The sequence below is a fragment of the Nomascus leucogenys genome, chromosome 4, assembly GCF_006542625.1.
Source record: "Nomascus leucogenys isolate Asia chromosome 4, Asia_NLE_v1, whole genome shotgun sequence".
Classification (NCBI taxonomy): domain Eukaryota; kingdom Metazoa; phylum Chordata; class Mammalia; order Primates; family Hylobatidae; genus Nomascus; species Nomascus leucogenys.
This window is the reverse complement of record NC_044384.1, coordinates 62,690,168-62,711,672: the sequence shown is the minus strand read 5'-3', so window position 1 is coordinate 62,711,672 and position 21,505 is coordinate 62,690,168. Positions and strand designations below refer to the sequence as shown.

General features: G+C 40.3%; 1 protein-coding gene across 10 annotated transcripts in view; it reads left to right on the top strand.

The window, feature by feature from the left end:
- Window positions 1-21,505, top strand: part of DLGAP1 (DLG associated protein 1) — a 988,253-nt gene that overhangs the window by 728,293 nt on the left and 238,455 nt on the right. For all 10 annotated transcript variants that reach the window (XM_030810696.1, XM_030810698.1, XM_030810695.1 and 7 more), the window contains one exon: window positions 10,721-10,898. In XM_030810696.1, coding sequence (XP_030666556.1) covers window positions 10,721-10,898 — 178 coding nt within the window. The remainder of the gene's footprint in view (window positions 1-10,720; window positions 10,899-21,505) is intronic.

Sequence of the window (21,505 nt, the reverse complement as noted above, 5' to 3'; positions counted from 1 at the left end):
GCAGGAGGATTGTTTAAGCCCAGGAGTTGGAAGCTGCAGTGAGCTGTGATCATGCCACTGCACTCCAGCCTGGGCAGCAGAGTGAGAACCCATCTCAAAAAAGAAAGAGAGAGAGAAGGGGGGGGTGGGGGGGAGAGGGAGAGAGAGAGAGAGTGGAGAGGGTAGAGAGAGAGAGAGAGTGGAGAGTGGAGACAGAGAAAGAGAGAGAAGAAAGAAAGAGAGAGAGAAGGAAGGAAGGGAGGGAGGGAGGGAGGGAGGGAGGGAAGAAAATATCATGCTAAGTTAAAGAAGACAGATACCAAAGGCCACGGATTGTATGATTACGTGTACATGAAGTGTCCAGAACAGGCAAAGGCATAGAGATAAGGGGTAGATGAGGTATTTGGGCTAGGGAAGAATGGAGAGTGACTATAATGGGCATAAGATTGGAGGGGGGATGATGAAAATGTTCTAAAATTCAGTAGTAATTATGATTACATAATTCTGTGAATATACTAAAAATCACTGAAGTACACTCTTTAAAAGGGTGACTTTTATGGTACTGTACACAAATTATATCACAATAAAACTTTATGAGCCAGCCGTGGTGGCTCACACCTGTAATCTCAACCCTTTGGGAGGCCAAGGCAGGCAGATTACTTGAAGTCAGGAGTTTGAGACCAGCCTGGCCAACATGATGAAACCTGTCTCCACTAAAAATACAAAAATTAGCTGGGTGTGGTGGTACATGCTTGTAATCCCAGCTACTTGGGAGGCTGAGGTAGGAGAATCACTTGAACCTGGGCAGCAGAGGTTGCAGTGAGCCGAGATCGCACCACTGCACTCCAGCCTGGGTGACAGAGTAAGACTCCATTTCATTTAAAAAAAAAAAAAAAAAAAAAAAAGAAGTCCAGGCACAGTGGCTCACACCTGTAATCCCAGCACTTTGGGAGGCCAAGGCAGACAGATCACGAGGTCAGGAGTTTGAGACCAGCCTGGCCAATATGGTGAAACCCTGTCTCTACTAAAAATACAAAAATTATCCAAGCGTGGTGGCACACACCTGTAGTTCCAGCTACTCAAGAGGCTAAGGCAGAAGAATCACCTGAACCCGGGAGGCAGAGGTTTCAGTGACACAAGATCGTGCCACCGCACTCCAGCCTGGGCGACAGAGTGAGACTCTGTCTCAAAAAAAATTTTTTTGTCAGGGCACAGGAGGATCACTTGGGACCAGGAGTTTGAGACCAGCCAGGGCAACATAACAATACCCTGTCTCTACAAAAAAAAATTTTAATAAGCCAGGTGTAGTGACACACACCTGCGGCCCCAGCTACTCGGGAGACTGAAATGGGAGGATTGCCTGAGCCCAGGAGTTTGAGGCCTCAGTGAGCTGTGATTGCACCATTGCACTCCAGCCTGGGCAACAGAGTGAGACCCTGACTCAAAAAGAAAAAAGAAAGAAAAAGAAAAATTTTTTACAGCAAACTATTTTAGGTCTAGAATAATGATCAACTGAGTTACCCTCCTCATTTATTTATTTACTCATTCATTTCATGAGATGATTTAAAGACAGTGCCTGGCATAAAGAAAGCACTCAAGTGTTAGGGGTTGTTAGTGGTAATTAAAGTAAGACATTTAAGTGCCAGTGTACCACTGTGTAACAAAAATGAATGAGATATTGATTCTGCTTCTAAGAGCTCAAAAATCTGAAGAGTACACAAACATGTAACCAAATATTAATAATTACAACAAAGGGAAAAGTGTGTAACAGAGAAGTATAAAAGCCACTATAGGGGTACGGATGGAGGACTTTAGTCTAGGAAGAACAAAGGAGGCCTTCTGAAGGGAAATGACCTAAATAGAGGTTCTAACACCCAGTGACCTGCTGAAATGAGTTGAAGAGTTTGGTGGGTGGAAAGCGGAGGAAGGAGAGCATCCCAAGCCATAGAAACAGCGTGTGCAAAGATGAAGCTTGTGAGGGCATGCATGATCATGTGGGGAAATAGCAAACGAGGAGACTGGAAAATCGGGTAAACAGTTTAGAGTTTTTCCTGTGGTTAAGAGGATTCACCCAAGGAGCCTACGTAAGAGAGTGTCGAAGTAACTAGCAGGACAAGAGAGATACATTCAAGGGTACAGGACTCGTGATAGGAGCATGGTTAGGAGGATCAAGGTGAAGCCTGGACTGAGGAAGCAGTAGAGCAAGAAGTGCTGAAGGAGAGAGAGGCAAGAACTGAATATGGAACTACCATTCGACCCAGCAATCCTACTACCAGATAGATATCCAAAGGAAAATAAATCCTTCTACCAAAAGGACACATGCACATGTATGTTTATTGCAGCACTGTTCACAATAGCAAAGACATGGAATCAATCCAGGTGGCCATCAGCAGTGGACTGGATAAAGAAATATGGTGCATACACACCATGGAATACTACACAGCCATAACAAACAATGAAATCATGCCCTTCACAGCAACATGGATGCAGCTGGAAGCCATTATCTGAAGCAAATTAACACGGGAACCAAAAACCAAATGCCACATGTTCTCACTTATAAATGGGAGCTAAACAGTGGGTACACGCAGACATAAAGATGGGTACATGCAGACATAAAGATGGCAACAACAGATTCTGGGGACTATTAGAGAGGGGATAGAGGGAGGGGGACAAGGGTCAAAAGACTAACTGTTGGGTACTGTGCTCACTACCTGAGTGATGAGATCAATCGTACCCCAAAACCTCAGTATCACACACAGTATATTCATGTAGTAAACCTGCACATGTAACCCCAAATCCAAAAAGTTGGAAATAAGGAAAGAGAGAGAAGAAACTGTATTTAAATGTATACAGGAAGTAGAAAGAAGAAAATATGATGATCAGCTGGATTTGGACAGTTAAGAAAAAGAGACAGGATGAATTTCTGGATTTCTAGTTTGGTTGACTGGGTAGATTTCAGTGCCATTCATCTCAGTGTGGATTAAAAAAATAAGAAAACTTGAGGAGAAAGGTATGTGTTCATTTGGGGTTCATGACAATTTTTTGGTACTTGTGGAACATCTGGATAGAAATGTACAGTAGTTACTTAAAACTTCAGTTTTGAAGTTCAGGAGATCTCTAGACTACAAATAGATTTGGGAGTGATTAGCATAAAGTTGGTAATAGAAGCCATTGAGGAGATGAGATTGTCCGTAAACAGAATGTACAATAAAAACAGAATATAAACAATTATAAAGTATTAGGGAATAAAAGCATGTAAGGGCAAGTTAGAGGAAGAGGAACCCAAATGAGAATCCAGGCTGGAATCTCCAAGAAATAGAAGGGGATGTTGGCCAGGTGCGGTGGCTCACCCCTGTAATCCCAGCAATTTGGGAGGCCAAGGCAGGCAGATCACTTGAGGTCATGAGTTCAAGACCAGCCTGACCAAAATGGTGAAACCCCCTCTCTACTAGAAATACAAAAAATTAGCTGGGTATGGTGGCACCCGACTGTAATCCCAGCTACTTGGGAAGCTGAGGCAGGAGAATCACTTTAACCCAGGAAGCAGAGGTTGCAGTGAGCTGAGAGTGCACCACTGCACTCCAGCCTGGGCAACAGAGTGAGACTCTGTCAAAAAAAAAAAAAAAAGAAGGAGGAGGAAGAGGAGGAGAAGGAGAAGGAGAGGAGGAGAAGACAGAATAGGAATGTGGAAGTTAAAGGGCCAAGTTTCCATTGGAATTACCTTCAACACTATGTGATCTCCCAAAGTCATGGTTTCTTTATCTGTAAGGTAGTATTAACAGTAGCCAGGCATTGGAAAATGGTAACAAATGTCAGGTATTATTATAAAGTAGAAATAAGAGGCAACTACAAAAGTAAACAACTTTAATGAAAGTTACACTTCTATACTGTTTATAAAACCATTATAGGTAAGGTTACTGAAAAGAAAGACTTCGTTTTACCAAAGCAGATTGACTAGCAAAATGCCGTGCGTTTAATTCCCTGAAACTAGTTCAACAGAGAACTGTCACCTACTAAGTATCATTTTCCACACCAAAGCCCAAGGGATCAAAGTCTCTCAGTTTAAGCCATTAATGTTTACGAGTATGATTTGATAAAAGTGTCATGACCAAGGCCAAATACTTTCATTTTTGAAATGCAATGAAGTTAGATTAACCTCCTGAGGCCATAAAATGTTTCCTCTGGGTCCCGTGGAAGAGTCTTATATTCCGATATTTTTGTAAGTCAGAGAGAAGACAACATGAAAATGAACAAACTTAGGGTGCAGATGGCTCCATAAGATGGTCCATCACCTCCAAAATTTCTCCCATTAGACTCCGTGACCTGGAAGCATTTCCTTCTTTGGGGGAAAAAGCATCCCAGCCATCTGAAGTTATTTTCAGTAATATGTTACAAAGTTAGTCATTTTGTCTTTTGACACATTGGTTTAAAACTTTGTGGTCTGACGATTACTGCACATGCTCTTCTTTGCAATGGCAGCCTTCCAGATACAAAGGGTCAAGCTTGTTTGTGTGGTTGGCTCACTGTCACTTAAGAACTTCCCATCATTGGTTGTACTTTAAAGTCATGATAATGAATGGAACCTACCAGCCCAACAAAATCAAAATCTCCCTTTAGTTCTGATAAGCTAGGAAAAGTTAAGCATAAGTAATTTAGGGAGAAGGGTGGAAAAAGAAGAGTGTCATTTCGTTAGACCAACATTGAAAATAATTAATCTAACATGAGAGAGTTAATGTTTCTGAATATGCACACTCTCTTCTGAGCAGATCAACTTTCTTTTGAGATAAAGATAAAGTCATCGATGCACTATTTTGGTGTTTCTTTAATGAGCGTTTCTGCATCCGGAGCACATGGGCATATAGTTACCTTTATATTGATAGCGGAGGGCTCTGTTCTGTAAGTGGACAAGATAAAATAGTTCATTTCCTTATATTTTGTGTTATTAATGTATGTATTGTTTTATCAGGAATGACTCACCAAAGAAGAACTATTCAATTCCTTCTGAATGATGTTTCACTTTGAAATTTGGGAATTGTGCCTTATTTCATAATGAGTGGCGCAGAGTGAATGATTGTTGCAATGATGCCTCATTTCCCCATTCAGCCAGCGACACTCATTTTTCAAAATGCTGGACTTTCACTTCTTCTCTGAATATACACCATTTATGAAACAGCCACTCCAGTCACTGCCCTGATAACATTTGGAATAACATCATCATTTATGTTGACAATATCATTGCTCTGGGTCAGGTTGCAAAATAGCCAAAGAAACACATTTGTCATCTAACGCGCAAGTTCTAAGGAGAAGTGAACTTTAGGTTATAAATGCTTCCAGCTACGGCTCTCTTTTTCTAAAAAAAGATCTCAAAAGGAAAATGAATTTTTCAGTTTGTTTGTCGGTTGAAATTTTTGGCATTGGTATTATAAAGCGATGCAGTCGGAATCACCATAATAGCACATAACACATGGAAGATATTACCTTGACCTGGCAAACTATTTTCATGTTTGACCACTACTTGAAGGATCCATAGGGCACATTTCTAGAATAATTTTTTTCTTCTACTTTTTTATATTAAAAAATACAGACAGGGCCTCACTATGTTGCCCAGGCTGGTCTGGGCTCAAGCGTTCCTTCCACGTAGGCCTCCCAAAGTGCTAGGATTACAGGTGTCAGCCACACTGCACCCAGCCGTGTTTATCTTTTGTAACAGTAAAATGCAATAAGAGATTTACTTTTGATGTTATATTCTAGATCTGTCTTAATTTGGTTTCTCCCTCAGTGCAGCTGCAAAAAGTGGTTGCTTATCACATTCTCAGGATTTAGTATTATTAAGAATGATTTTTCATGTGAAAAAATGCTCATCATCACTGGCCATCAGAGAAATGCAAATCAAAACTACAATGAGATACCATCTCACACCAGTTAGAATGGCGATCATTAAAAAGTCAGGAAACAACAGGTGCTGGAGAGGATGTGGAGAAATAGGAATACTTTTACACTGTTGGTGGGGCTGTAAACTAGTTCAACCATTGTGGAAGTCAGTGTGGCGATTCCTCAGGGATCTAGAACTAGAAATACCATTTGACCCAGCCATCCCGTTACTGGGTATATATCCAAAGGAGTATAAATCATGCTGCTATAAAGACACATGCACACGTATGTTTATTGTGGCACTATTCACAATAGTAAAGACTTGGAACCAACCCAAATGTCCAACAACGATAGACTGGATTAAGAAAATGTGGCACATATACACCATGGAATACTATGCAGCCATAAAAAATGATGAGTTCATGTCCTTTGTAGAGACACGGATGAAACTGGAAATCATCATTCTCAGTAAACTATCACAAGGACAAAAATCCAAACACCGCATGTTCTCACTCATAGGTGGGAATTGAACAATGAGAACACATGGACACAGGAAGGGGAACATCACACTCCAGGGACTGTTATGGGGTAGGGGGAGGGGGGAGGGATAGCATTAGGAGATATACCTAATGCTAAATGACGAGTTAATGGGTGCAGCACACCAACATGGCACATGTATACATATGTAACAAACCTGCACATTGTGCACATGTATCCTAAAACTTAAAGTATAATAATAAAAAAAAGAATGGTTTTTGGCTGTTATGTATAAGTAATTCCATACAAGCTTTAAGAATAGATGCAATCGTATACATTGCTACTAAGAGGACATTTAGAATATAGGGAATATCTTTACAATTTGAGGACATCGAGTTGGATGTACATGAATGTAATGTGTAAATGTATGTTTTTTAAAATCCACATTTCTCTAATTACTAATGAGATGGAGCATTTTGTCATATGCTTGGTGATATATAAAGTTACTTTCCTGTGAATTTATGTATTTATTTTCTTATGATTCCCACTTTATAGGGTTTGACCATTTTTTATTGTGTTGGTTGCATTATTTTTTATTCATAATTTAAATATTATGCATGTGAACCCTTTTTGCTGCTTAGTGCTGCAAATATGTTCTTATACTCAATCACTATTTTTCTTAACATTGTTGACAGGATCTTTGGCTGAACAAACGTTTTAAATTTTTATGTACTTCCATTCATTAACCTTTCTCTTTATGGCGTCTAAGTTTACCACGATGCTTCTAAAGTCTTTCTCTACCATATTCCTTTGCATTTCTTTAGGCCTTTTTATTGCCTTCCATAAGGCTTTATAGGTTTTTTTATTCATAAAATGTTGATAAATTTCTCTTTAAATTGTTTAAGTATGGAAATTGAGATTATAAAATATAGTCTATATTGTATTGGAGAACTTTAAGTTTTTAAAATATTATTTTTCACCTATATGCTTGGCAGGAATTCATTTTTCCCCAAGTGGATGCAAAAAAGGTCTAACTCCATTATTAAATACTTGATCTTTTCCTTGCCTATTCCAACTGCCACGTTTGCAATACATTATATTCAAACACATGCTTAGTTCTGTTTCTGGAGTCCTTATTTTATTCTACTGATTTATCAGTTCCTTTACTAACACTACCCTTTTTCATCATTGCAGCTATAAAGTATAGCTGAGGCCAGGCATGGTGGCGCACTCCTGTAATCCCAGCATTTGGGGAGGCCGAGGTGGGCAGATCACTTGAGGTCAGGAGTTTGAGACCAGCCTGGCTAACATGGTGAAACCCCTTCTCTACAAAAATACGAAAATTAGCTGGGCTTGGTGGCATGTTCCTGTAATCCCAGCTGCTCTGGAGGCTGAAGCAGGAGAATCGCTTGAACCCAAGAGGCGGAGATTGCAGTGAGCCGAGATCACACCACTGCACTCCAGCCTGGGCAATAAAGCAAGACTCCATCTCAAAAAATTAAATAAAAATAAAAAATAAAATATAGCTGAGATCACATAAAGGGCATTCCTCCCCTTGTTTTTTATTTATTTTTATTTTCTGGCTGTTCTTAGAACCTTTAGACCTCCTTACTCATCATCCACATTTAATTTTCATGTGGATTCTCAAATCTATCTCTTCTTCTCTACTACCACTAATACTCAACTGAGCCCTTTTCCGTTGTTTAGATTATAGCAACATTGCAACCACCTTGACTGGCCTTCTTTCTCTAGTATTGCCCAGTTTAGTCTACCCTCTAAACTCCTTAAGGAAATCTGATTATTTTGAGGACTCACGTAATTTTTTACAACAGCTTTGTTGAAATATAATACACATAACATATAATGCACCCTTTTCAAGTGTAGAGTTTAATGATTTTCATCTATTCAGAGTTGTGCAACCAACACTATAATTTTAGAACTGTTTTATCACTGCAAAGAGAAACTCCATACCCTTTAGATATCACTTCCTAATGCCACCATCTTCCCATGCTTTCCCCACCCAGCTCTAGTCAACCACTCATCTACTTTCTATCTTTAGCGATTTGCCTATTCTGGACATTTTATGTAAGTAGAATCATGTAACATGTGGTCTTTTGTAATATGAGGCTTCTTTCAGTTAGCATGATGTTCTCAAAGTTCATCTATATTGTAGCATGTATCAATACTTCATTCCTTTTTTTAGCCAAATAGTTCATTTACCACATTTCATCTACTCAGCATTAGATAGACATTTGGGTTGCTTCCACCTTTTGTCTGTTACGAGTAATGCTGCTCTGAACCTCACATAAACTGTCAAATGAGTTTTTTACATTTGAATAAAATGTCTATGGAGATTTATGGGGCAGTGGCTTATGCCTATAATCCCAACACTTTGGGAGGCCAAGGTGGGTGGATCACTGGAGGTCAGGAGTTTGAGACCAGCTGGGCCAACATGGTGAAACCCCATCTCTACTAAAAATACAAAAATCAGCCATCCGTGGTGGCATGCGTGTGTCATCCCGGCTACTCGGGAAGCTGAGGCAGGAGAATCACTTGAACCCAGGAGGTAAAGGTTGCAGTGAGCCGAGATCACACCACTGCACTCAGTCTGGGTGACAGAGTGAGACTCTATCTCAAAAATAGAAAAGAGGTAAAATTTATATGGAGATTTTTGTCGCAATTACATTAAATTTATAGATAAATTTAGGGAAAATTTAAGTTTTTTTACAGTAAAATTGTTGTGGGGGTTTTTTGCATTAATTTAGCACTTACTTATTGCCTTCCATAAATTTTATCATTTTCTTCATAAAATTCTGATGTGTTTCTTTTTTGTAATTTCTGTGTATTTCATGTTTTGCAATTTTAAAGAGAATTTTTTTCATTAAAATTTTATTTGATGTTACATGGAAAACTGTTAATTTATGTATTGTTACCTTGTATCTAGCTACCTTGAGGATTTCCCTTAAAAGTTCTCATGGTTTTTCATTTGATTTTCTCTTAATTTACAGATAATTGATTACATAATCTGTAAATACTCAAAACTTATCTCTTTACAATGTTTATATTACTTATTTTTAAAAATTTTCTAATTTCACTGGCTAGGATCATAAATAATAGCAGCTATGGGGGCATACATATTTTTCCCTATCAGCTTTAATTTATTTAATTAGGAACAATGTTACAGCCAAAATTAAAGAAATCTAATAAAGAAAGAAAAATTGCACTAATACCATGTGAAAACAAACTTTAAAAATAACTAACATTGGCCAGGCACAGTGGCTCATGCCTTTAATCCCAACACTTTGGGAGGCCGAGGCAGGCAGGTCACTTGAGGCCAGGAGTTCAAGACCAGCCTGGCCAACATAGCAAAACTCCATCTCTACAAAAAGTACAAAAATTAGCCAGGCATGGTGGTGTGTGCCTGTTGTCTCAGCTATTCAGGGGCTGAGGCACGAGAACTGCTTGAACCCAGGAGGCGGAGGCTGCAGTGAGCCAAGATCACACCACTGCACTCCAGCCTGGAAAACAGAGTGAGACTCTGTTTCAAAAATTAAAATAAAATAAAATAACTAACATTAAATTGATTATATATGAATAGAAAGACTGAGGAAGAACATACCCCAAACTGCTATGAGTAGTTCTTTTAAGGGTATGGAATTCTACAGACAGGAACAAGGGGAGACAGGGGGACCCACCTTCTACTTTGTGCACATCTGTATAGCTTGGCTATTTGCAATTAGTATTTTCTACTTTTATAATTTTACAATGCATCCTAGAATAAATCCAAAGAGTACAAAGTGTGTAGTGACTTGTCTTTACATATAAAGATTGAGATGTATGCCTTTTTAATGGCTAAGGTGTAAGTTCTGTTCAAGAAGTTCAATTTCAACTATATTAGAGAGTTAAAGATAGGAAGGAAGGAAGGAAGGAAGGAAGGAAGGAAGGAAGGAAGGAAGATAAATTGATAGATAAAAATATAGATATAGGTATATACCTACTTACTGTTACCAAACAGTCCAAAAACAAAAAGATGGCCACAGGAAAGAAATAGGTACAAAGAAAAGCTTTACAAATTACACAAGTCAGAATTCCAGGGCAGGATAATTGCTGCTTATTATCTGCTTCCTAGGATGGCTAGGAAAATGTGAATGAGGCAATTAGTTCATGGTTGAGGAGAATGTTAATTGCTCTCTAATGTCATCAGATCTTGATGATTTCCTATCAAAAGCTCTGACTTCTGAGACACTGTCGGGGAGTTTAGTAATCATAGAAGGGCATCTATGTCATTAGTCCCAGTATTTAGGGTGCTACATAAATAACAATTGTGCCACATCTTATTGCTTTCTGCATTTTCGAATGTGACTAATGCACCTCTTCCATTGTTCCCTTCCAGAATCTCCAATGAACACTCACCCAAACTCCAGATCCGGAGTCATAGTTACCTGAGGGCAGTGAGTGAAGTCTCCATCAACCGGAGCCTGGACAGCCTCGACCCTGCAGGCTTGCTCACATCACCAAAGTTCCGCTCCAGGAATGAGAGCTACATGCGAGCCATGAGCACCATCAGCCAGGTGAGGGCCGTCAGGGCAGCGGTGGTCAGGAGCCATTAGCGGCAGGAAGGTTAGTGAGAACTGAGAGGGTGTGAGGTGGGGAGGCAGTCGTTCATCCAGTAGACCATTGACGGATCAGACAGAAGGTCCAGTCAAGTGCTGCAAAGAGCATGCCATGGGTTCAGCTGCAGTAAGCCCCCGGTATCAATGGTCTGCCAGGAGGTGGGGCCCTCTGTAGGTGGATAAAGCACAATGAAGAGGGTCCTTGGAAATTCACTTGAGATCAGGAGTTCAAGATCAGCCTGGCCAACATGGTGAAACCCTGTATCTATCAAAAATACAAAAGTAAGCCTGGCATGGTGGCATCCATCTGTGATCCCAGCTACTCTGGAGGCTGAGGCAAGAGAATCACTTGAAACCGGGAGGCAGAGGTTACAGTGAACCAAGATCATGTCACTGCACTCCAGCCTGGGCGACATAGCAAGACTCTCAGTTTAAAAAAAAAAAGAAAAAGAAAACTTCGGCTTTTAAACAAGCAAGGGATATGAATCTAACTTTGATGTAGGATAATTAATCTGGCAAAAAAAAAAACATAGGAAAGATTGGAGAGAATGAGAAGCTAGAAGCAGAGAGGCTAGTTTGGAAGACACTGTGATCATCAAGGTAAGAATTAATGTTACTGATGGTGGTGGTGACCATAGTGGTGATGTTAGTGTGTTGGTGATAATGATGGCAGTGATGGTGATGATGGTGACGGTGGTGATGGTGATGGTGGTAGCAGTGATTATAGTGATGGTGATGGTGGTGATGATGGTGATGGTGTTGGTAGTGATGATGGTGGTAATGATGGTGATGGCAGTGGTAGTGGTAGTGATAGTAATGGTGATGCTGATGGTGATGGTAGTGGCTGTGATGATGGTGATAGTGGTGACAGTGATGGTAACAGTAATGGCAGTGGTGATTGTGATGGTGGTGATGGTGATGGTGGTGGTGGTGGTGGTGGTGGTGGTGATGGTGATGGTGATGGTGGTGGTGATGGTGATGGTGATGGTGGTGGTGATGGTGATGTGATGGTGATGGTGGTGGTGATGGTGATGGTGGTGGTGATGTGATGGTGGTGATGGTGATGTGATGGTGGTGGTGGTGGTGGTGATGTGATGGTGGTGGTGGTGGTGATGTGCTGGTGGTGACGGTGATGGTGGTGGTGATGGTGATGGTGGTGATGTGATGTTGGTGGTGGTGGTGATGTGATGGTGGTGGTGATGGTGGTGGTGATGTGATGGTGATGGTGTGGTGGTGATGTGATGGTGGTGGTGATGGTGATGGTGATGGTGGTGGTGATGGTGGTGATGTGATGGTGATGGTGGTGGTGATGTGCTGGTGGTGAGGTGATGGTGGTGGTGATGTGATGGTGGTGATGTGATGGTGGTGGTGATGTGATGGTGGTGGTGATGGTGGTGGTGATGGTGATGGTGATGTGATGGTGGTGGTGGTGGTGATGTGATGTGTGGTGGTGGTGATGGGTGGTGGTGATGTGCTGGTGGTGATGGTGATGGTGGTGGTGATGTGATGGTGGTGGTGATGGTGATGGTGATGTGATGGTGGTGGTGGTGGTGGTGATGTGATGTTGGTGGTGGTGGTGATGTGCTGGTGGTGACGGTGATGGTGGTGGTGATGTGATGGTGGTGATGTGATGTTGGTGGTGGTGGTGATGTGATGGTGGTGGTGATGGTGGTGGTGATGTGATGGTGGTGGTGGTGGTGGTGATGTGATGTTGGTGGTGGTGGTGATGTGCTGGTGGTGACGGTGATGGTGGTGGTGATGGTGATGGTGGTGATGTGATGTTGGTGGTGGTGGTGATGTGATGGTGGTGGTGATGGTGGTGGTGATGTGATGGTGGTGATGTGATGGTGATGGTGGTGGTGATGTGATGGTGGTGGTGATGGTGATGGTGATGTGATGGTGGTGGTGATGGTGGTGATGTGATGGTGATGGTGGTGGTGATGTGCTGGTGGTGACGGTGATGGTGGTGGTGATGTGATGGTGGTGGTGATGTGATGGTGGTGGTGATGTGATGGTGGTGGTGATGGTGATGGTGATGTGATGGTGGTGGTGGTGGTGATGTGATGTTGGTGGTGGTGGTGATGTGCTGGTGGTGACGGTGATGGTGGTGGTGATGTGATGGTGATGGTGGTGGTGATGTGATGGTGGTGATGTGATGTTGGTGGTGGTGGTGATGTGCTGGTGGTGACGGTGATGGTGGTGGTGATGGTGATGGTGGTGGTGTGATGATGGTGGTGATGGTGATGGTGATGTGGTGGTGACGGTGATGGTGGTGGTGATGGTGATGTGATGGTGGTGGTGATGGTGATGTGATGGAGGTGATGTGATGGTGATGTGGTGGTGATGTTATGGTGGTGGTGATGGTAATGGTGATGTGATGTTAGTGGTGATGGTGATGTGGTGGTGGTGATGTGATGGTGATGTGGTGGTGATGTTATGGTGATGGTGATGGTGATGGTGATGGTGATGTGATGTTAGTGGTGATGGTGATGTGGTGGTGGTGATGGTGATGGTGATGTGCTGGTGGTGACGGTGATGGCAGTGGTGATGGTGATGGTGGTGGTGGTGGTGTTGTGATGATGGTGGTGATGGTGATGGTGATGTGGTGGTGACGGTGATGGTGGTGGTGATGGTGATGTGATGATGGTGGTGGTGGTGAGGTGATGGTGGTGGTGGTGATGTGCTGGTGGTGACGGTGATGGTGGTGGTGATGGTGATGGTGGTGGTGGTGGTGTGATGATGGTGGTGATGGTGATGGTGATGTGGTGGTGACAGTGATGGTGGTGGTGATGGTGATGTGATGGTGGTGGTGATGGCAATGTGATGGTGGTGGTGATGGTGATGGTGGTGGTGGTGGTGGTGGTGGTGATGGTGATGGTGGTGGTGATGGTGATGTGGTGGTGGTGATGTGATGGTGATGTGGTGGTGATGTTATGGTGGTGGTGATGGTAATGGTGATGTGATGTTAGTGGTGATGGTGATGTGGGGTGGTGATGTGATGGTGATGTGGTGGTGATGTTATGGTGATGGTGATGGTGATGGTGATGTGATGTTAGTGGTGATGGTGATGTGGTGGTGGTGATGGTGATGGTGATGGTGGTGGTGATGTGCTGGTGGTGACGGTGATAGTGGTGGTGATGGTGATGGTGGTGGTGGTGGTGTTGTGATGATGGTGGTGATGGTGATGGTGATGTGGTGGTGACGGTGATGGTGGTGGTGATGGTGATGTGATGGTGGTGGTGGTGGTGAGGTGATGGTGGCGTGGTGAGGTGATGGTGGTGGTGGTGGCGATGTGATGGTGGTGGTAATGGCGATGTGATGGTGGTGGTGGTGGTGATGTGGTGGTGGTGGTGGTGGTGACAGTGGTGGCAGTGGTGGTGACGATCATGATGGTGGTGGTGGTGTTGGTAATGGGTGGCAGTGGCAGTTGTGATGGTGATGGTGGTGGCGGTGGTGGTCGTGATGGTGGTGGTGATGATTATGGTAATAGTGATGGTGACAGTGGTGGCGGTGGTGGTTATGATGGTGGTTGTGGTGACTGTGGTGATAGTGATGGTGACAGTGGTGGTGGTGGTCATGATAGTGATTGTGATGGTGGTAGCAGTGACAGTGGTGATGGTGATGCTATGGTGTGGTGCTGGTATAGATGAAACAAGGTATTCAGAAAAAAATTATGAAATGGTAGGCTGATCACTGAAACATCTGTCAAAATAAGATCCTGAAATAGGAACACTGCTCTCGGTCTGTCCCTATCAACGAAATTAAGCTAACTGCTCTAAATGGAGTCCTGAAGAAAAAAATCAGGAACTGCAGGGCAGGCTCCAAGGGCAGAGTAGGGAGGGAACCAGGGTAAGCTGTCATGTGGGATTTCAGTGCTGACCCATCGTGTGTTTCCTTGCTTTACAGAAACCTCCAAGAACATGCAAACTTATCTGTGCTAATTACTGCTTGTCCAATGATATACATTATCCCAATTCTCAGGGAAATAGCTGGAACCTCATTTTGGTGCATTTTGGACTTGTTTTGCTTTTTTTTCACAATAAATAATATAACATTCAAAACTTCTTGGAGCATGTATTTATTCTGCATGGCCTAAAGGTCACACAGTCATTGAGAATTATAAAATGATCTACAAACCTAGGGGTCATACATGCAGAATACATCAGTGGATTTAAAATATTCTGTTGGAAAAATATTTATATACATTCATGGCTTTCGTAACTTTATGGAGAAGATTTAATTTCCCCCAGCAGCACACTACCCTTGCAGCTCACTGTTTTTAGTCCCTGGCTGCACATTTGACCTTCTTTAGGGCAACATCACTTTCTAGTGATAGCTTAGTAAGATATCAACAAATCATTGCACAGACACATGGGAGAAGTAATGCTGTCAGATCAAGCACTGCAATCCCATGATATAGCCATTTGGCCTTAGGTAAAATACAGAAAGAATGGCCAGCTGAAATGGATTCCTAATGATACATCATTTTTCTAGTTCCATATTCAATTTTCAAGTAACACAGTATCTTTAAGGATAATTTCAAACCTCCTGTTGTAGTTGCAACATTGTCATTATTCAAAGGAGAATAGTTTCCTGTTCAAAGCAATGCTACTACATATACCCTAGACTTTTCAAAAACAGATTGGCTTTTAAGATGTTAGAGCTATTTTCTCAAATAGATCATTAGTAGAAGCTATAATACTATAGAATTTAAGTGCATTATATCTTATTTCCCTTTAAAACCTGACACATTATTCATCAAAGGCTCCTAGAAAGTTGAGTACACCAAGGAGTTGGTCTGGAATAACTAAATTGCTTCTGTCATTTATTACTCACAGAAGTAAAAGACCCCTAAAAACAGATTGTGCTTGGATCATAAGGAAAAAATTAAGTATGTTTTTATGTTTATTATTTTATATTTTTACCATAGGTACATCTAATTTAAAATGAGGGCTTTTAAAGGAGGGCTTGAGAAGGAAGAATTATATTTATAGAAATTCCAATATTTTAAAAATATGTCATGTAGTCACTGTCATTTCCAAGTTAATTTATGTCTTTATTTATTTCAAGTTCAAATCCTAGGTATTTTCATCTGGAATGGCAAACTAGAAGCCCGCGGACATATTTTCTCTGGCAACATGTTGGGTTTCTACATCCTTTTCTAAAATTAATGTAACTAGGCAGCTGTTTTAGTACCAGCAGCTTAGCTGTGACTTTGACTTAGGCCATCCCTTCATTATGTGTGTGTGTGTGTGCATGTGGCATGGTGTGTGTGCGTGTGTGTGTGTGTGTGTGTAGAGAGAAAGAGAATGAAGTGGAAACCTAGATAAATTAATTGTCTGTGGGTACCCAGCCAGTCAGTGACAGAGGCTAGGAAACCCAAGTGTCCTGACTCTTAACTGGTAAATGACTTCAATGCCTGCTGGCATTGGTGGCAATAATATTGCTAGTAATAGTAGTATTAACAGTAGAAAGAATAACAATGGAATAATTAGTTACCATTTTGTGATTACCTGATACATGCTAGTAGCCTTGCTTATTATCTAATTAATTTCACATCTATTCTGTAAGAAAGATCATTTTTTAATTTATGAATCTCAGTCTCAGAGAGTTGGACTAACATATTTACTTCCTACTACTATTTTCCCACTACACTATCACAAAAAATAATATCCACCATTTATGGAGTGTCCACCATTTATGGAGTGTCTACCATATGCCTAGACATATAATGTGAATTTTGGGCCAAGCACGGTGGTTCACGCCTGTAATCTCAGTATTTTGGGAGGCTCAGGTGGATGGATGATGAGATCAGGAGTTCCAGATCAGCCTGGCCAATATGGTGAAACCCCTTCTCTACTAAAAATACAAAAAAAAAGTTAGCCAGGCATGGTGTCACATGCCTCTAGTTCCAGCTACTCAGGAGGCTAAGGCAGAAGAATCGCTTGAATCTGGGAGGCAGAGGTTGCAGTGAGCCAAGATCATGCCACTGCACTCCAGCCTGGGTGACAGAGTGAGACTCCATCTCAAAAACAAAAAATGCATTTTGACATTATTTTATTTTTATCCTTAAAGTACTCTTATGAGATAAGTATTATTGTACTTATTTTACAGATGAGGAAAGTGAAGCTCAGAGAATTCAAGCAAATTGTCCACTATATAATTGAAGGAACACTAAAATTCTTCTTCATCCCATGTAAAAAATACATCTAAGTAAATTTAAAAATCGAAGCAATAACACAAAGTAACAAAATGCATTAAAATAAATGTTAGGAGAATATATAGATACTATTGTGGTCAGAATTATTACTTGTAATAAAACACAAATTCTAGAAAATATAAAGTAAAAGAAAAGATCTATTCTAAATAAAATTAAATATTTCTGTGTGGGAAAATATATGATAAAGTTAAAATACAATTGGTAGGAAGAATATTGACACACATTAACAAAAAGGGTAAATGTTATAGTTACTTAAAGTATTTCTACAAATTAGTAAGAAAAGATAACCCAAAAGAATCTTGGTCAAAGCTTATAAATAAAAATAATGAGAGAAAAAAATACAAAAGCCAGTAAATAAGTCAAAAGCCAGTAAATAAAGTGACAGGTGCCTATTCACATTTGTAGGATGTAAATCAAAACAGCACAGTATCATTCTTGACATAGAGCAGCAAAAACTGAGCTAACATTCTATTCTGGTGACCATGCTGAGAAATGAACTCTGTATTACTTGCTGTTTGGACTGTAAACTGCTATGTTTTAGAACGTAGGTTAGTAAAATCTACAAAAAGGTAAAAATACACTAAAAAAAAGGAACTAAAAAGGAAGGAAAATTTTAAAATCAAAAAGAAATGGGACTGAGTGCAGTAGCTCATGCCTGTTGTTCCAGCTACTCAGGAGGATGAGGCCGGAGGATAGCTTGAGCCCAGGAGGTTGAGGCTGCAGTGAGCTATGATCACACCACTGCACTCCAGCCTGGGCAACAGAGCTAGACCCTATCTCTTAGAGAGAGAGAGAGAGAGAAAGAGAGAGAAAGAGAGAGAGAGAGAACACAAATGAAGAGTTAAAAAGAGAAATTGACAAATATCAAAAACAAAGAAGATTAGACATACAGATAATAGAAGTCCCTTCAGAAGAAAATCAAAGGAACAGAACAAGTAAGAAAAACAATGAATTTTTTTAAACTTTCCTGAAATAAAAAGTTGATTCGAAGCTACATATTGGAAGAACACACCATGTAAACACACCACGGACCTGAGAAATGGACCCGAAACAATCAACATCAGGACATATTCTGGTAAAATTACAAGACTTTAAAGAATTTCTTAAAAAACACTTTGGATTTCTAGACAAAAAGAACAACTGACTTAACAAAATGAAAACTGAGTTATCATTGGACCCTTTAACAGGAATGGTTTATGCTGGAAGAAAATGATGTGTGTAGCATTTTAATACACTCAAGGAAAAATATGTGAGTCAGATTTTTATATCCAGAAAAACTGACTTTCAAGTATAAAACGTACAAACTGTTATAAGCATGGATGAATGCAGGGAATATTGATTCCATGAACACATTCTGAGACATGTACTAGACAATGAGCTCTAAACAACCAAAATGACCAGACATAAGAACTACAGATGCTCTTCTACTTACAATGGGATTACATCCCTGATAGACCCATTGTGAGTTGAAAATACCTTAAGTCAAAAATGGGCATTTTGTAAACATGATGGGATGTGAAAAAAAAAAAACCACAATATCCAAAAAACACTGGCAACACAGTACACTTTGGAGTATCAGTTATTTACCCTTGTAATTGCATGGCTGAGCACCTACCCAGAATCTCGAGAGAATACTATACCACATATCAATAGCCCAGAAAAAGATCTAAATTCAAAATTCAAAGTACAGTTTCTACTGAATGCATATCAATCTTGTATCATCATAAAGCAGAAAAATCGTAAGTCATGGACCACCTGTAGTGGCAAATATTAAACAATTATTTGTAGGACTAAGACTAAATGAGCGTTCACTGGTTGGGGAGCATAATAGGTTTATTTGCTCTGATGATGTAAATATAGCACAACTATTTAAAAATGAGAAAAGAATAGAGGGACCACATGTAAAATAAAATTGTTTGCTCTTTAATCATATGTGGGCAGGGGTAGTATTGGTACTGTTTTCTGTGCATATACTATGGGATAAAGCAAATGGATAGTTATAGAATATTCCAACTCCATCATCTCCCACGTCCTTGAGAACCAAGATTCTTAGTATGGAATAAAGATCTAAGAATAAACATATATCGAAGAGGTTACATAAGAACCCTATAGTATTTATATCCTAGTTCTTCTCACTGAAAAGGCCTAAGAACGATGATTAACCCAGTAGCAATGACAATATATCTCCCTAGTACCCAGATTGTGTTCTTGTAATACCATTTCCCACTAAAAAAAGAAAGGGCTTTTTGGAAACATACTGATTCCAGGACTGGGCAGGAAAGGTTTAAGTTGAGTTTAGAATACCTTGTCATACCAGATATCAAAGAAATTCTCAAAGATTACTACTTTCATGTCAAAAAGACCCCCAAACCAACCTAAAAGGCTCCCACTGACCAAAGATGGGACAAATTTGAGTTCATTAAGGATAATTATTTCAACTGACTTAAAACCATCAAATATTTTTAAATCTATGAGTTAATGTGATATTTTTAAAAAATTGATTACATATGGAATATAAGAGAGAACAAATTTATCTTGAAAATTAGTAAATAAAGAGGGGAAATCAAGCATTTATCCTACCATTCCTATATTAACTAAATCATTAAATGAACAAGTAATGTGAAAGAGAATATTCCAACTAGTAGTTGTAAAAGTAATTATAGAATATTGCATTTTGCAGCTCCCAAGGATTAACAAATCTAGGCACTGAGCATAGATGACTCTTAACAACAAAAAAGAGAGACAAACTAGACATAATATGCCTCCTGATGAAATAAACGCATGGCCTCTAGCCTTGCCAAAAAGGTTGAACCTGAATCTCATCAAATCTCTGAATCTGGATTCCAATTTTCAGGCAATACAAAATACAGAGGAACATGATGAACTCCACCATGAGTATGAAATCAGCAAAACCCAGACTATGGGAACCCCTATGAGGCAAACAACCTAGATTCTCAATAGCTAAGTCAAAATAAGCGTATGTTAAAGGCGAATTTTAAAATGTATCAGATTTTAAAAATGGGTAAGACAAACTAGAGCCCAGGGATGCACACTTGGGTGAAATAAAACATAAAGAAATGCACAAAAGTGAACGCAATAAAAGTCAGGGTACTAGTTATGTACTATTAGAGGGAGAGTGGAGATTGTGAATATGGGGGCATGTGGAGGGCTTCTAGGGTGTCCGGAAAAGTTTTGCTTCTTGATCTGGGTAGTGGTTCCAAGGTGTTTGCCTTATTATAATTCATTAAGTTATATATTTATTTTGTATGGTTTTCTGTATCTGTGTATAGTGAAAATAAAAGGATAAAAGGGAATGAAGAAGAATTCTATTAAGAATATAAGTTTAGCCAGGAGCCGTAGTTCACACTTGTAATCCCAGCATTTTGGGAGGTGGAGGTGGGAGGATGGCTTGAGACCAGGAGTTTGAGACCAGCCTGGGCAACATGGCGAAACCCTGTCTCTCCAGAAAAAAAAAAAAAAAAGCCAGGCCTGGTGGTGCATACCTGTGGTCCCAGCTATCCAGGAAACTGAGTCAGGAGGATTGCTTGAGGCTACAGTAAGCCTTGTTCGTGCCAATGCACTCCATCCTGGGTGACAGAGCAAGATCCTACCTCAAAAAAAAGAAAAGAATATAAGTTTAACCTAGAGGGTTAACTAAAAAACCAACAAGTTGCAGAATTATATTTAATTCAAGTTTTATACAAAGTACAAGAGGAGACATATATACTATCTGGAAAGATAATCATCCGAGTTTAATGATTGTTACCTTTGACAGAGATATTTTGCTATCTCTTTGTAAAGTTTGGCATGTTGATTAAAAGGGGAAAAAAATGAATAAATTATATACATATATTATATATATACGTCTTTGTATATATACACCCATACATTTGCAGATGTATATAGACATACACACATATATATTTGCTTTATTTTTGGCTTTGAAACAATTGCAACCTTAAAAAAGAGTCACACATGTAATACAAAGACTCCTGTATATCCTTGACCCAGATTGAAATGTATGGATTGCTGAGATTTTGGCTCACTTGCTCACTCTTTCTCTCTCTCGCTCCATTTGATAGTTGCAGATACGTTCCTTTACCTCTAAATGTATGTCCATGTATTTCTTTAAAAACAAGAATATATAGAGATATAACTTTCTTTTTTTTGTTTGTTTTTTTTTTGAGACGGAGTCTCGCTCTGTCGCCCAGGCTGGAGTGCAGTGGCGTGATCTCGGCTCACTGCAAGCTCCGCCTCCCGGGTTCACGCCATTCTCCTGCCTCAGCCTCTCCGAGTAGCTGGGACTACAGGAGCCCGCCAACACGCCCGGCTAATTTTTTTGTAG